Source organism: Pempheris klunzingeri, chromosome 7 (genome assembly GCF_042242105.1).
Source record: "Pempheris klunzingeri isolate RE-2024b chromosome 7, fPemKlu1.hap1, whole genome shotgun sequence".
Classification (NCBI taxonomy): Eukaryota; Metazoa; Chordata; class Actinopteri; order Acropomatiformes; family Pempheridae; genus Pempheris; species Pempheris klunzingeri.
The window spans coordinates 1,436,718-1,454,518 of NC_092018.1; the positions used below are offsets into that span (position 1 = coordinate 1,436,718).

At 44.1% G+C, this 17,801-nt stretch overlaps 1 protein-coding gene across 1 annotated transcript in view; it reads right to left on the bottom strand.

Moving 5' to 3' along the window:
* cfap299 (cilia and flagella associated protein 299) overlaps nt 1-17,801 on the bottom strand; it is an 80,745-nt gene that overhangs the window by 57,339 nt on the left and 5,605 nt on the right. Inside the window, exon 3 of the mRNA XM_070833901.1 lies at nt 2,706-2,796. Within this exon, the coding sequence (XP_070690002.1) occupies nt 2,706-2,796 (91 nt within the window). The remainder of the gene's footprint in view (nt 1-2,705; nt 2,797-17,801) is intronic.

Consider the following 17,801-nt stretch of genomic DNA (forward strand, 5'->3'; position numbering starts at 1 on the left):
TGGAATATGAAGGTATGAAACAAGGTACAACGGGGTGCCGTGCGTCCACACATGTGCAAATGTTGCCTGGACTACATCTGTGTAATGTAAATACACCAATGAGGTCAAGCCTTGTCAAACTGTATAAAGATTACCTGTTACTTAAACAGTTTCAAAGGGCAGAGGTATTAAGCGCACAAATGTGGGTTCAATTTTAACCAGAGTGGGGCTCAAAGGAAAATAAACATCTTCCCCGATCCAGTTTTTAAGCAAGGGAAGCTCTTAAGAGACGAAAATAAAACGGAGGTGGGAAAATATCATGTCAGCAAAACAATGTTGGTAATACACAACATGATATGTTGCTTGTTTTCATTCAGACTCTCTGTTGAGCACACAGGAAGATGTATTTTAAACCACTTCATGTTTCACTGGAGGCTTCTTTGAAAGGGAGAGGCTGTAGTTATATCTCTCAAATGGCTGAAGTTACGAAGGGGAGGAGGAGGTGGTGGTGGTGGTGGGGGTGTGGTGGTGTTTACACAGCGAGCATCCAGTGGGAAAACTTCTGGTGTTACTACCTCCACTCCCCTCCGTGCACTTCATGTGATCTCATAATTGCAAAGCCCACAGGGGCAGGTAGACGGAGGTCAAAGAAAACTCTCCAGCATCTTGGATGTGATTCATTTAAAGTCCATCACCACGAGCGCTCCCCGCAGAACAATGCCGCATGTGCTAAATACAAATGGTACACGTTCCATTCATCATGTGCAGTAAGTGGAGACGGAGGAGTGTGTTAAAAGTGCTGTTTGTAGTGAAAATACTCTCCTTCATGGTCAGAGGTTAAAATCTCTCCCTGGTGCATCTCAGTTTAATTAAGCATGCAGGCTTTGTCCATGAATCAAGACCTCCTCAGCGCAGGGCTCCACAGCTGAGGTCGACCTCAGACTGAGGCGCTACGATCACATGACAACAATATACAATAATCTGATTGGTGGCCGATCAGAGGAGCCAATCAGACGAAGCAAAACAGCTCCGGCCTGACTGACAGGTGACCGACGGTGTGAAGGAGACGGCTGAGGCAGAGTGAGCTGAGGTTTGTTTGTAGCCCTGGAGGCTAACGCTACAGGGCTAGCTTAGCATCTGTCGTCTGTGCACAGCATCTAAAGTCCAGTCCGGTAAAAGCAGAGGACTTTACCAGAAGCTAAAACCAGAGAGGTGGAGGTTACTGTACAGAGAGAGTCAAGTTTCACCAAGTCAAATTCCTTGTTTGCCTGCTCAAACTTGGTCAATAAAGTTGATTTGATTTGTCTGGCAGAGGTTTTATCCGATAAAGTTATTCTCCGAATGGTGTTCGGGATGCTCTACACAGAGAGATTCATGGGTTAGCGAGGTGTCCTCAGCCTAAAGGTTTACAGTGTCACACAGGCGAGATCGCCATTACTTCTTAACCTGGAGTCCACAGGAGGGTCTGTTCAGAGTTTCTGCCCCCGATGATGCTCTCTGAGAGGAGGATGATATTAACACACACACATGCACTAACAAATGTTACACAGCAGATCGTCCACTCACTTGATTTTTGTTGCCTCTGTATGTATAATTCATTGTTCTAACTTGTGTTGTGCACATTTAGCACCAATTCTAGTTTTGATTTCACACAGTTTTATTTATTTTGCACCACAGGAGGAGTTTTACTTGAAGCTCTGAGCCGCACAGGTTGGGCTTTATGTGCATCAAAATAAAAACATGTTGCCTTCGACAACCTGACAGTAACCAGAGGAGCCTTCAGCGTTTCAGGGAGGATCTCATACATCCCTGCAACTTTTCCACTGCAAAGCCTTCAGACAATCTGCCAGAGAGATGGAAGGGTGGAAGGGAGTCCTTATCTCTCAGCACTCAGCCGGCGTCCACTTGGCACCTCTCGCACTCGGCAACACTCGGCCAACTATTATCTAGTTTGCTCTACCACCCACAACACTTCAAGGCTCCGGTCCCTCCCGAACGGCGAGGCTTCACATCCCAAAAAGCAGAGGATGATTTTACCGAGGCGCCCACCTTCACCTGCCGTTAGACTGCCTGAACACCTGGATCTTAGTAAATACGGTCTCAGTGTAAAGGTGCAGATATATTTCACACCACACTGTGTTCACGTGTCTGTGGACGTGTTCAGTTTGTGCATAACGTCCACGCAGACCCTCTCAGCAGTGGATGAGATATTAACATATTCTAGAGCGAAAAAGGAAATATGTTCTCATCCCAATGAATCAAGCACTTAATGAGTAATTAATACTACTTATGTCACAGAGGTCACTAAGACTAAAAAACTGATTAATTCAATATAACAGCTCAACTTTGAAGCCGTTGTGAAAATACTGATAGCAGGACTAATCTTACAGTTTGTGCAGTGAAAACACAGATGTTGTACAAGGTTAAATAAACACATACAGTGGCAGTAAATGCTCGTCAGACTGCCCCCCCCCCCCCCTCGATGTGGTTCGATGTGAAGGCAGAGCAGGACAGGGTAGCTGGAGTTTGGTAAACAGGGTGTCATGGATGGGAGAGGGGCAGGCAGCTGGCTCTCATGGTATTTGGGTAAGGACGAAGAGGTGGGGGGGGGCATTTCCAGTCAACTTGACACAGTATGGATTTTGTTCCCATCCTAATGGAATTGCAGAAATATTTGAGGGGAATCCCATTACGTAGCAATTGGAGTGCTGTAATAATGTACTCACAGTCATTTTCCCACTGCGGTTGGCCTCCTCGCGCTCTGCCAGGGCTTTCAGGAAGTTATCTTTGAGCTCTTTTCCTGCACTTGCCAGTGTCCTGGAAAAGACAACACTCAAACGGTTTGAAATGTTTCTCTTAACCTGAAAAAGAAGTCACACGAAGCCTTAACGGTTCTTTATGGAAGCGTTTCACCCCCGAACATACTGTAGCTCCGGGGGCCTGTCTCTGACAACAGTCTTTGTTGAAATGAAGTGAGGAAAACGTGCTGTTATTCTGCTTTTTATCTGCTCTGACGATGTAGAAAAGAGATATTTCAGTTACAACGTTTGATTAATGAAATGTTTAAACATGTATTAAGTATTAAGATGTAACAGAAAAGGACAATGACATACAATCAATCAGCCACCAAACTCCTAAATACTCCAAATACCACAGTTTAAGAGGAACCATCAGACATATTATTGATAAGTTGTTGATGTTTTTACTCTGAAAACCACAGAAGTGTCAGAATGTCACAGCTGACTCTGCTAATGTCAGTAAGCAGGGAAATATTAATCACATCAGAGTCCGATGACTTTATATGACACTGTGGGCGCTTTCTGCACCGGCTGGCCTGTTTCCATGGAAACGTGGTTTTTGGCGCGCACTAACGCATCCACACCTGAAATAACATTGGCACTAATATTTGAACAGTTAACACTGCAGTACGAGCAACAGCGCTCTGGCGTGCGTCCAGAGGCGTCTGTGCAAAACACCCGTCGGATCGGCAGCGAGTTAACACGTGAGAGGCCGTAAACAGGTCATTGGTGACCTCTCAGCTGCGGTTAAAGTGGCAGAAGAAGGGAGACGGTAAAAAGAAATGTAGGAAAACCATTCATTAAGCCGCAGTCACAGAACAGTGGAGCAAACACAGAACACCGCTGACTTCTACTGACTTCATCTGGAGCATGAATCTGATTTAGAGTTTTGATTTTAACCAGAAAACTGAAGCTGAACAAACAATCCCAGAGATTCGACTTCATATTCAGTTAGTTTCACCTTCACTCATCTGATGAAGCACTGATGGATTTGCACAGAAACAGTCCTGGTTATTAGTGTTTAGATAAATTTATCAGCTACTGACGATGGACAAGTCCGTCACTGCTGGTTTTCTCTTTTTTTTTTTGGGGTTATTTTTCATTTTATTTTGATAATTTGATCATCGGCCTCCTTGAGAATTTAACTCTTTAGATAATTAACCTGTAATGTGAGATATTTGCCGGCACACTTCATTTACAAAGACGGCTAATTGCTTCCTGTAGGTCCTTCGGGTTGCTCATATCATATTATATATATCCCATAATGCAATGCAGTACTGACAGCATCAACAGTAACATTCTTTGCAGACGATGGCGGTTAGATGCAGCTCTGGAGTAACGACAACAACATTTAAATTCAAGTGAGAGTATCCGGTTTCACTTTGCCAGGAGTAATATGTGTTTTAAACTAGTTCATCATTTGGGTTTCCACGGTTACGCGTCTCCAACCGGCGAGGAGGCTCTCAGGAAGTGACATCATGATGACGCACAGGAAAATAATATAATATCATTTTTAATTCCTGAATCGTTGGGTCTCTGAATTAAAGAGTTTGGTCTGAGCTGCTCTTTATGGAAAGAGTCTTGAGAGAACGCTTGTTATGTAAATAAAGATTGATTGATTGATTGATTGATTGATTGAAAAAGGTTTTAACACCTGCTTGTTCACACAAACTTACAGCACACATGTTGGCTACAGGACACACAGCAGAATAATCCCAAAGGGGGGGTTTGTGTTCTTTTTTCACAACGAGCTCGACCAAAATATCACGAGTGGATATATATTTATATATTTATATATTTCTATATATGTGTATATCGTCAATCAGCAGTTGTCGGGCTGACAGCGGAGAATTTTAACATAATACAAAGAAAGCTGCACCTCTGTCAGAGAAATCTGCAGAAAAATTCAGTCTGAATTTTGCAAACTTGTGATTTAAATCAGCAAATATCTGATCAAAGACCATGAATCTGACCAGATATTCAGTATCAGCTTTCGCCTCTCGTTGCTACAGACACATTTGTTCTGTACCACTAAAGTCTCGTGGTCCGATATTAAGGCCTTGACAGAGGAAGTAATTATCCCAAACTTTCCTGCGAGCACCTGTGAGCTGGGAGCAGCTGGTTATAAATCTGGTTCTTTCATCTTTATGTTACTGCTGAATATCCAAAAGAACTAAATCCAGTTCTGTCGGCTCCACCGTCCAAAGAGAGGACAAGTTCGGTTATATTCTACATAACTGCCTCCTCAAATCCACTTTCCATCCCCGACGCACTTTAAAAAGCCTCAGCAGCCACAACAAGCACGGACAAACGCCAAAGCCAATTTCTGCTCTTAGCCTAGCTTAACATTACAGTAACAGAGAACAGGATCTGAATGTTTAAATTTACTAGAATTTGGAAAAGGATTGTAATTTATACTAGTCGTTTGGCTCGTACCCCATAATGAAAGTCTTAGAGGAATCACACAGTGGTAAAAGTGCACGGACAGCACATATTTGGAGGCTGGAACCTCACTCCATCTTCTGAGTGAGTGAAGGATTGCTGCTGGGTCATGGGGGCCGAGGCCCCAAAGTAAACACAGGTGTTGAGGAGGCAAGTGACTGGGGTTACCCCATCCAGTAGCTAAAGCAACACACACAGTCACGGAGAGTGAATAATACTTCAGCCAAACACACGGACCGCTGCAAGTCTGAGTTTCCCGTCAATTAACAAATTTCTTATCAAGCCTCATTTAGGAGGGATAACAAGGGTTTCACTATTAAATGATGGTTATTAGCGGCTAATGACGAGGTATTAAGCTAACTGCGACCTAGCCGTGTGTTTCAGGTGTCTTGTTTTTGGACTGTGGTCAACGCAGGTGGGCCCTGGAGTTAGAGGAGCGAGGAAGGGATGTGAACAGTCGTCATCTGTCCAGCAGACATGACATTAACTCTGAGAAAATACGTGTGATGCTGTTAGAAGTTAAAAGGAGACAATAAGAAGCTCTGTGGGTGAGAACATCCTCCCCAGCAAGACAGGGAAATGTTAAAATGTTCTATTTTTTGCCTTTTAATGTGAAGCACTTTGAGTTTACCTCAAATTAAATGATATTTGATGAATAAAACTGTCATTTCCAAGCCACCTTGACATCACATGACCAGAACAACAGTCCAGGTCAGATTTTTACCAAACCTGGAACCAGCCCAGTCTGCTGCTCAGGTTTTATTTTCCCTGGCAGAGGAGTCCGCTCCGCCTCCTGTTCAGACACATCTCACCAGTCATAGCCGCTTATCTAATTCAGGGCGGACTTGATACCACACGGTACGCCAATGAGACGGTTTTGTAAACAACCAAGATGGCTGCCGCTGATGAGGAACGTTCTGTAGAATGAAATAGACTGTTTATTTTAGAAGAAACTGCACTGAAGGCTTTTGTTGATGAGACAGATGAGCTAGCCGTACTTCTGACAGGATTTGGTTAAAGTTTGATTTGTTCTAGATCAATCAAATTGCATCCAGGAGCAGTTTGGTATGAGCCTGTTGATAACGGCCTTTGGAAATTAACGTGAAACGAGGCGACATCGGGCTAGTAAACATTAGATGGTGAAGCCGGAGTGACGTTTTTACAGAACGTCTTTCAGCTTTCAGGAAGATCCTTTTGGTTTAACCACAAACAGCCGTTATGTCGCTCTCTGCACACACACCAGACTACATTCACTAAAACAGGGATTTTAGAGAACAGGACACAGGAGCTGCTGCTCTGCTGCTGCCTCCATCAGTTAGTTTGTTCATGTCATTGTGTGACTTCTATGTTTTAAATGGTTCACTCAGATCCAACACAATATTTGCCCAACACACAATAATACAAACAAACTAATGGATCAAGGCAGCAGCAGACCAGCAGCTCCTGTGTTCTGTGAGGTAAAATCACTGTTTTTGTCAATGGAGTCTGGTGTGTTTGAAGAGAGTCTGACAGCATCATGGAAAGGATCCCTACAGAGAGAGACCTGGAAGATCCTTTTGGTTTAACCACAAACAGCTGTTATATCGCTCTCTGCACACACACCAGACTACATTCACGAAAACAGGGATTTTGGTGTTTGAAAGGATCAGAACTAACCATTTAAAACACCAAAGTCACACAATAACACAAAAAACAACCCCCCAATGGACAAGAAACTCTCTCATTCGTAAAATTACTGTTCTTGTCAATGGAGTCTGGCAGCTCTGATGAAAACCTTTTACACGTATCTTAAAATGAAGAACCAGCTGTAGCCGTGTGCTGTTATATCTGCTACTAATAGTACCTCAGAACTAATGAACCCTCCAGATGTTGTGCTGCAGTCAGTCAAGGTCAGAAAGAGTTGTGACAACACCTGCCAACAGCTTAGCGGCGTTTCCAGTCAATCTCACAAATTACATAACCGAGGCATGAAATGAATTAAAAATCAATCAATGTGCTTCCCATTCACTTTGTGCTCCAAACTCAAGTTCATGCGACGCTTTGTCCGCCTCTGTTGGGGGTGAACAGCTGTTACTGCACAGCAACGATCCTCCCCGAGTGTTTACACATGTATAAACACAGCGTGACAGTGAAATGTGCTCAGCCATACCAAAACCCAGGGGCCTTCTTCCTGGACCGTAAGCCTCCCAAACTGGTGTTTTAAACTATTTATCTCAGTGGTATCGACACTATCTGTCCCCATCAGACGTGCTCTTGGTGTCATGTTTTCTTATTTCTAATATCTTTTGGTCTCAGTGACTCTGTTGTGTCGATGTCGGTGTATAAGACAGACGAAGATCTAACAGTTTTTGGGGTCTAATGAACAACATTATGTGTTGAAATTGTAAAATGAGGCCGTAAATTATGACCCATCGAGCCGGCAAACCACCTGCTTGGCTTCATTTGGACATTTTCTGTTTACTCCATGATGATGTGGAGTTCAGAGGCTCGTTGAGACAGACGTGATCTTCTTCAGGTCGTCTGTTCGTCTCCAGCTCTCTGTAAGAGGTCAAGGTTTCTAGACTCTATTCTAATACAGTTCCTTCAGCTGTGGGGTTTCTCCTGCCTCGCTGGGCTCACGTCGCCCCAAATGATCCAATATTTTGAGCTCTATATTAACATTTTTGTGAGGAATCCTGGGACACGTGGAACCTTATGTTGGCTGTATTTGGGGTAACTGGAGAGGAAAGTCCACAAAGATTAATTTGACTAAACTAGAAAAAAAAAAAAAGAAGGTACAACCCCCCCCCCCCACTTACGCTGTGCTGATCACAGATGTTATGCAACACCTTGAACTGGAAAAACTCTGATTCACCTTCTGAGGTTCCACTGAGAAACTACATAAGACTTGTCAACCCCTCATTGATTATGTAGATTATATATCCTCCACACTCTTTACTGCAATAAGTAGACTTTACCTAACACAAGACGTGGACGTCACCGATTGGTTTGTGGACCGCCGTTTTGAAGCCTTGACTTTGGCTTCATGGGCATCGCCATCTTGTTATTTTTGGAGCCAGAAGTGACCCTCCTCTGATTGGTCAGTGAGCAGGTAGCCCCGCCCTAAAGCCCCCCACCCTTCTTCCTGGTGTATCTTCCTCTAAATGGACCATAATTTACTACATGAACGTCCTGCTGTGCTGAAGAAGACAGTAAACTAGAGACTGAGAGCAGAAACTGTTCACTGAGCTGATAAATCAGGAGAGAAGTCGCCTCATTTTCCTCATTGACTTCCATCCAATCAGACTTCTGTTGTACTCACTGTACAGTACATTTCCTATTGTTTTTATGTCTCTGTATGTGACTTCTACACTGACTGTAATATTTCATATAATCTGTGTGCAGCGCTTATTGTTTGTTAACCAAAAAAACAAATAAATGAACCAAATTAGCTTCTTTAGAGCCGTGGGCCTCCATGTTTTTGGTGTCAAGGACCCCCAAATCCCAACACCTCAGGCCCTGGACCTAATCTGAAACGTAATCTCAGGGATCCCGTCTGATGAAATGTCGTTCTAACTGTCCAAACTGCAGATCAGCTGATTAATGAGTGTCTCTCTATAATCTGCCCCGAACTTCTATTCACTGAAACAACAGTTAAATTACAATATTCCCAATTTTTCTGGAGGCCCCCCAGGTTGAGAACAGCTGCTTTAGACAGTCACATCAGACTCAAGGTGTGTTATTACTGATTGATTATTGGTTGTGGCTCATGCTGAGCTCCAACACGGTCCGCTGATGCTTTTCTAGTGAAGGATACTAAACATTTACAGTCCAAACGTTTGGTTCCTCAATCTACAATCTGAATCTGAATGTTAATTTGACAAAGTTGGACACAAAGATAAGATAAGATAAGATTTTTTCATCCCGAAGGAAATTATTTAAGCGCCTCCTGTCACCTTGAGATGAGTGTTAGCCTTCGTGGTTCATCTCTGCTGAACTCGGACACGTTCTCCTCATCTGTTTGCACAGCTGAAAGCAGCTGAAAGGTGGAACCGTACCCGCTGTGTGGATTGGTTACGAAATTCAATATACTGCCGCACTTTGCCCACCTCATGTGCCGTTTCATCACCCCTGCCAAACACATTCGATTAGGTTGTTTCCTCTTTCACGCGTGCAAATAATTGGCGGCCTAATTAACTGAACGTCATTAAAAAGTTCTTTGAGGAAGAAGAAGAGGGGAGTGGGGGGGTGGGACGGCATTCCTCCTTAATTTGTGGTCGTCTTTTTTGCAAATAAATATTCAGCAACTGGACGAAGAGATTTTCATTTCATGACGGGTAACAGATGTTGTGCCTTGACATTATTTCGTCTCTCACTCTCAGGACAGATTAACAGATTGAAGCTTTCATTAGCCGGCAGATTTCGACAGTATGGCAGATGGGAACTCTCAATAATACAGCGATTTCTTAAGAAACAACACATACTGTACCAGAATATTTTTCCTCGGAGTGCTTGGGAAAATGAATCTTATGGAAAATATTATTTTGGGCTGATGGACGTCAAGGGAAATTCCACACAGCATGACAATTTACTTTATTTTGGGCTTTTTCTAAAATCCTCTGTCACCTCTGATTACAATGAGCTGAATGTATCAGTTACACATGTGCTACTCATGATATTTTACCTGAGCTTTCTTTTTGTATTGTGGCCACCTTGGCTTGTGGGGAGGGGGGGTTGTTGCACATTGTGCGTCGTCCGCCTGAGAAATGCGTGTTTCTGAATGTGGATCAAAGAAATCTCGGTCATCTTTTACACACTGAGGCTAAAGTCCACTCGGGGGAAACACGCAGCACAACTCCTGCACATCCAGTGATGGATACCGTCGTCCAAACAGAGAGCGAAAGAGAGAAAGATTCATTTTGTTATGAGGTGAAATCCGATGAGTAAATTTGGACAGAGCTACAGGAAACTTCAGAGTTTTGGAAAAGAAAATGTGCTCCGATGTTGGTCCTAGAAGGAGCTCTCATCTCTGAGTGGCTGTCTGTCCTGCACATGTTACTGGTGTGGTTTCTTCCTCATCAGTTTATTAGCTTACATTGTAACACAAAGCAACACATATGAAATCATTTAAAAGTATTTTTCAACTGATTAGTGAAGAATTTCCTTTGCAACAAAATTCTTACAGGTCTATTTCTTGTTTCTGGGTATTTGCTGCAGGATCTATTCAGAAGGAGGAAACTTCTTTGTCCAAAACTGTCTGAAATCAATTAAAACAAGGTGGCAATACTTAGAGGACATATTAGAGCGCTTGTCTTGCAGGCCTCGCCTCAGGGAGAGCTTCACAGACCACTTAATCATACACATCCTCCATCTACAACACTCAGAGGTACAAAGGAGAAGATGACAGTTCGGCCTGGTAGCCTGATGGGAAGAGCTATATGATGTGGAAACCACTTCCTCCCCTTCATCAGGGGCACTGAGCTGCAGCGCGCTGGGGGTGGGTAAACAGCAAGGTGGCTGCCATCACGTGCGATCAAACATCAGAGGCCGGCCGAGGGTGCAGGATGTGAGAGGTACGAGTGAAAACATCCTCAGTAAAGTCACCGTTGCAGAGCATCGTCATAAAAAGACACACACAAGGTCTGGAGGATGTGAGGAAGAGGAAATTACTCCAGGACCAGTTGGATCTCAATAAGGCACGAGGGCCAGAATCAACATTATATATATAAGACATTCCTCAGTGGATGTTCTGTCTGGGCCTCCCTCTGCTCTGATGGGAGAAACATTAGAAGAAACACGGTTCAGCACCATCTTCTGTCCTCTGGGTCTTTGTTATAGTTTAGGTTTTTATTCTAAATATGGAGAGCAAGACTTTTACAAATAAATGCAAAAGTCAACCAGCATCGTCTGGTTTACCACAGCTGACGACGGAGTATGGAGGGAAAAAGAGTAATGTAGGAAAAGTTTACGATGGTCAAGATAAAAAAAAAAAAAAAGACACTCTGCGTTCAGAGGAAGGATTAGAGTGACTAAACAGAAAGCGGTCGCGGGCACACAGTGTTTGTGTGGGTGAATTACTCTGATTGGTAGAATCAGGAGACCAGAGCTCTGCACTGCAGGTTTAAACAAGAATGCAGCATGACAGGAATGATTTTCATTTGCGTATTTTAACACCATGAACGTCGATGGATAAAGAGAACAGACCTCAACTAAACCTGAGACCCTGTTTACACCTGGTTCTAAAATACGTACCGAGTGTGTATTTAGTGGACAGATCAGAATAAAAGTGTCAACGACCGCCATTGGGATCCAAACCACTTTCTGAGGTGGACTGGGACGCTTTCCACCACACATCTTTTATTGTGGAAACACTAATGTGTCCTGATGTGTGTCTGACAGGGACGTAACAGGAAAATCATCAATCATCAATCGAGCTGTGCTTTTTCTGCTGCTGTGATGAGCCACTGCGTCTTTTTCATCTTGTCTGGTGCTCTGTTGCACGTTTACAAATGTTCTTGTTCCTGTCAAACAGCCTGCACGTCTATATTAGTGTGAAACACCCGAAAAACCCCGAACAACACCAGTAGTGAGCTGGAGACGCGCCATGGACCGAGCGTGACCGTCCACTCGTGTTCAGATAACCGAAACTCTAAACTAAAATGCTAAAATATAACGAGGGCCTTACTGTGAGTGAGTGAGACGTGGCTGAAAGCTCCAGAAACAGCAAGTGAGTAGATGTTGAATTAGGATTATTGTGTCAAAATAAGTCATAATATTTTCAGCCAGTGAGTGAGTGCAGATGTCCCATTAATCACGTCATTAGTGTGAAATATGGCAGGACTTCTAAAATGTGGAACATCCAGGTCAAACAACAGCTTGTTATTTATTACGTGCTGCAGCAGCTGCTCCTAAACTGGTGTACATGTTGATCTATGTGCTGCGCGGTGGGATGTGGTGGCGAGCTTAAGCCTGGCAGGATGTGCGTCTCTGGACGGGGCTTGCAGGGGAGAGCTCCAAAGTTACACACCCGTCCAAACTCACAAAGTGCAAGGAAGGCAATTGGCTTGACAGCACATGTAATAGAGACTGCAAAACCTCGCCGCCCGAGGGCCCTCGCCAGAGTAGCAGTGGTGGAGAGTGGCGGGGGTTTGGCTGGCTAAAAATGAGCCTGGGATCAGCTCTGTGGATGTGACTGACATGAGAAGCCTCACAATCTTATTTTCGCTAAGCATCTGGAGGTTGGATCCGCAGTGAAATGTACTCACTGTGCGTGTTCGTGGCACTGGTTTTACTTGGCACGGCCGGTGATAGCTCACTTTTAATATAGAGTAGAGAGCGAGGGAGCCGAGAATTCTTGAGGCGGACTGTAAAAACGCAGCAGCACAATGGACAATGAGCGTGGCTGTGGTTTGGACTGTGGGGAGATCGCGGGGAGCCTGATGGAAACCTCGCAGGGCTGCCGTGAGCACGCAAGGTCAGGACATATGCTGACATGGACTTCTGGGCCCGAGCCAGAGCCGGAGCAGAGAGGAAACAGAGGCCTCACGTCTGCTCAGCAGTGCTCCTCTTGTTTGTCTCCGACTTTATATCAAATGTTATTCTTGTCCAGGACAAAGAGCAACACTTCTAATGTGGACATGTTTGCATTAAAGCAGGGAACAGTGTCCAACATCTGGCAGGTCGAGACGTTTGAGGGGCAGAGGATTTATCAGTTTGGCTAATTCATATATTCTTATTTAGGTACTGACTGCTTTGAGTTTGATGTTTAGTTCAACAGTTATTTGGTTTCTAATGCAGTCAAAGCTTGTTGAATCTCTTAATTATCTATGTGCTTGTGCTTTTATTAACTTTTACATGCAATTTTAATGTTTAATGTTTAATGTGTTAGTGTTTTTAATGTAGAATTATCTTTTGTCTGAATGCTGCTGTGTAAATAAACCAGTCTGTGAATTCTATCAGTATTTTCCTGCTCCAAACTATTGTTCTTATATCGGCCTTTAAAAATCTGCTATCAGTCGACCTCTGGTTAGAAATGTTGAATAAAACAAAGACAACCAGACATTTGTGCTCTGAAGTCCTGAAGCCTACAACCTTAAATCATTACCTCACTTCTGGGACACGAGAACAAACTGAAAATGTTCATTTTCTTTCACAGGGTTGTTGTTTGTTAACATTTGATCAAACCTGAATCTGGTTTAAACCCTCATCAGGTCCGCTTAGGTTCAACAAGAGTCACCAAAACCCAAAGACTGATAATGAAAGAAGTAAAAGTGGAGTTCTGCCAGATAAACGACATGTTTTGCTGGTTAGATAAGAACAAGCTGGGTGTTTTGTACATCACTCCTTCCTAAAAACACTGAAGACTCTGCTTAACACATCCAGGTATTTCACCAATGTGAAATGGGATCCAACATTTAAACCTGCTATCACAGCCCAGCCCTGTTCTTTTGCACCCATTTGTTAATTCTGACTTCCCACTCGGCTTCCCCCTAACCAAACAACCGCGCCACTGACTAAGCATCCCATTCATGCAAGTTTCCTTTTTCAATCACGTATTGAATTTCACTTACGTCTGATGAGAGCAGCCGGCCTTTTGTTTGGTGTTTTTGTGATGTGCTGGCAAAGCCCCCTCCCTTTCACAGCCGAGCTGTCAGGAGGAGCGTGTTGTCCTTAAAAATGAGACGGGGCAACAACGGGGCAACATCTGATTAGCATTCACAGCGCTATCTCCACTCCCCTGGTATTTTATTACCACAGGTGCGGGGGCATTCATTGATCAGATGCACGCTACAGGCGAGCTTCGCCCTTAATTGAAACCAGCTCTATTTATACACCTGCAGGCACTAAAGGTCTCCAAGAGAGCACGGGGAGGTTGAAAAGAAGAGAAAGGAAGGGGGGAAGAAACACAGAGCAGTGACAGAGCGGTGAAAAAAGACATGCCGTGGGAGACGTAGGTTAAGGCCTACAGGGAAGGCAAGCGGCATTCCCAAAACAGCACGGCTGCCCGGCGCCATGAGCGCAGAGGAGTGTGCAGGTGCTGAAGTCTTCAGGGAGGAAACAGACGCTAGCGTTCGCTTAAAAGAGGCACAAATAAATGCAGACTAACACGTGTGGATTCTTTCCTTTTTCTTGTGCAACAGGGTCACAACTATCACACAGATCTATCTGTTAACAGTTTATCTTTGACCGCCGCTGTCCACAGTGTTTATATGCATGTTGAGCTCGTCCATCTTCATTTCTTCTTCTGTGGTTCCTGCTGTTAATTCCTTTTGCTCCCTCTCAGTTTCCCTGCATTTCATTCTTTTTTTTTTTTTTTTTGCCCGTTTACTATCATAATCCATCCATTTATTTCTTACATGTTGATTTCTATGACCTGGCGTCTGCAAGCTTTAAGTAGCAGCAACTTAAAGTTTTGTAAATTGATTTTATTTAGTCAGGATCTGCAGCAGGCGGCCGAAATAACATTTAGGTTGTGTTTTCCTGTTTGTTTGGCAGAATGAACAGAGTCCATAAAAAGATCCTGGTGTCTTTTCTATTTATCCAAAACAACACAGAAGCTCTTTGGTCACTCTAACAAAATAAAACCCTACATTTGTGCTTTTATACTGAAATATATCTTTACATAAGCCTTGTTCTATATCTTTTATCCTGATAATTAAGTATTGTTCTCATACTTGATAGATGCCTTTCATACACCTTTATTTTATCCTTTATCTCAAACGTATCCCCCCCCCCCAGCCAAAGATCTTCACTCAGCACACGGTAACAAAAACCTCTTGAATGTTGGGTTTAGTTTGTTTACCGCCCTGCTGCCGGTGTAACACTGTATTGATTGTGCTCTGCCACTTTGCAGGTGGTACATTGCATCCTGAGGCTCGTGTTTTCACAATGTGACCGTAACAGGAGGTCGGGGGGGGTCGCTTTGGTGGAAGTCCAATCAGAAACCCACAGAGGAAAGAGAGAGAAGTCGGCATTCAGACATCCAGAGAGGGGGACACGGCTCAAAGTTGCCCCTTTTGACGGAAAAAGTCTGCAAATGTCTGCAAAAGTTTCTTGTCTGTCAAACGTCCAAGTGTGGGAAAGCAATGAAAGCTGTTAATTAGCTCAAAACTCACAGGTGAAAAAAAAAAAAACACGTCGGCTTATACTGTCGTCGCCTCCAGCTTGTTGGCGTTGAAGCAATAATCCAAACAGCAGGTGAAATGTACTAAAATTCTTTACCCACACTTGACTCTCAGGTCACATAACAACAGAGAGGAGTGTGAGAAAACCTCAGAGACAGTGGATGCACGGCGGTTATTTAAGGGTTAAACTTAACACGACACACTTACATTTTCATTTGCTATGAGCTATCGTTTGCCTTAGAAGAGGATCAAGTGTTTTTCTTTTGAAATAACGTAAACCCTGCTGGTTAATTACCTTGGAGCGGATTCAAAATCCACTCGCTGCAGTCCGGCCAGCTCCGAACAACAGACTGTAAAACTGTTATGAATGATGTCTTTCCCAGCAATGTCCCATCATTAATGGAGCACTCTCCTCCGTGGAGAGCAGGGCGCCCATGAGAAACAGGGAGCGCTGTAATCGATAACGGCATACAAGTGAGCCAGGAAGGGATTTTATGAGACTAATTTGTGTTTGAACCAAATATTCTGTTTCTCACACACAGTATTTCTATTTCTAACGTTAAAACGTCCTGGGCAGAGGGATGTTTCTGACCTGGCACTAAACAGCTCCTCTCGTTGTTTCTGAGTTATGTTTTTTTTGTACATGGTTCTTGTCAAATTCAATATAAAACATCCAAAGGGAAACAATCCTGCTCCCTTGTTACACTTGTGGTGTTGACACTTGTTAAACACATGTGCCTGGTTAAACAACATTAAAGGAGAGCTCTGGTGTTTCTAACCCTGGGTCCTCTGTGTCCACATCCTGGTGTCTGAGTGACTGGTAGGTAGTAAAAGTGTTGGAACTGGTCCAGTAGATCACCTCAGCCAGCAGACACCAAACGGGCTGCAATGGCTGCAACGTGATCCTTTGGGACAACTGCACCTGATCACAGTAGGTCCACTAAAAGAGCTTGTTTGATCCACTGACAGGCTCAGAGTGTTATTCTAAGAGTGTGACAGCATCATGGAAAGGATCCCTACAGAGAGAGACCTGGAAGATCCTTTTGGTTTAACCACAAACAGCACACACACCAGACTACATTCACTAAAACAGGGATTTTAGAGAACAGGACACAGGAGCTGCTGCTCTGCTGCTGCCTCCATCTGTCAGTGTGTTCATGTCATTGTGTGACTTCTATGTTTTAAATGGTTCATTCAGATCCAACACAATATTTGCCCAACACACAATAATGCAAACAAACTAATGGATCAAGGCAGCAGCAGACCAGCAGCTCCTGTGTTCTGTGAGGCAAAATCACTGTTTTTGTCAATGGAGTCTGGTGTGTTTGAAGAGAGTCTGACAGCATCATGGAAAGGATCCCTACAGAGAGAGACCTGGAAGATCCTTTTGGTTTAACCACAAACAGCACACACACCAGACTACATTCACTAAAACAGGGATTTAACCTCACAGGACACAGGAGCTGCCTCCATCAGGTAGTTTGTTTTATCTCGTGTGTTTAATTCTGCTGCTGTTTTACGAGGCAGGTTTCAGACTATTTCCTGGCCAAGACCACGTCAGCCAGCAGCCACCAAACTGGTCAAAGTAGGTCCGGTAAAAGTGCTTGTTTCTGCAGCTTTGAGGAAAGAGATGTGACGGCTGTCTCTGGTTAAACAAAAAGAATAATAATATAATAATCTGAGCCCTGGTTTAAAGATACTGAAGTTACCCTTTAAAAATCAGTGTGACTGGACGTGGACTTTCTGATCCTGCACTGCAAACACACTGGAGGATCAGAGCCTTTCAAACAGCCTCCACATGGATGTAGATGTTGGAGACGGAACAGACTTCTGTGTGTGTGTGTGTGTGTGTGTGTGTGTGTGTGTGTGTGTGTGTGTGTGTGTGTAACATCCCGACGTTCCCCGGATCCTGTTGGGACAAGATGAAAGGCTCTGTGGCCTAATATCACTGTAACTGCAGGTGTGGAGGCTCCCATTTCAGCCGTGTCACTGATGTTCACAGACATTCAGAGGGTGGGGAGGTGGAGGAGGGAGGGAGGGTGGAGGAGGGAGGGAACAGCCAGACATCTGCATGTTTGGATCTGCATCTGAGGGTTCGATCAAATTCAACACCTAGCAGGTAAATGTTTGGATACCCCGCCTGTGTGTGTGTGTGATGTTCTGGCTCGTCATCAAAGCAGACACCACGACCACACGGCCTCATCGGCACCGACAACAATATCTGTGTGATCACTTTCCTCAGGGGGGCAGTTTACAGAGGAGGACCCCCCCTCCCTCATTTATCCCGTCTTTGGTAAAACGCAATCAGAAAGGATTATACAAGCGGCTCAAACCGCTGCCGCACCGGATACGACCATAAAGGATCCACGTTTTATGAGCCGTCATGCTTTGATTAGCAGAGCAGAACGCCGGCCAGCGGCCATTTTGAATTTCCTCTGGATGTGACTGCTGCCGCTCAAACACACGGAGCGAAGAAGAA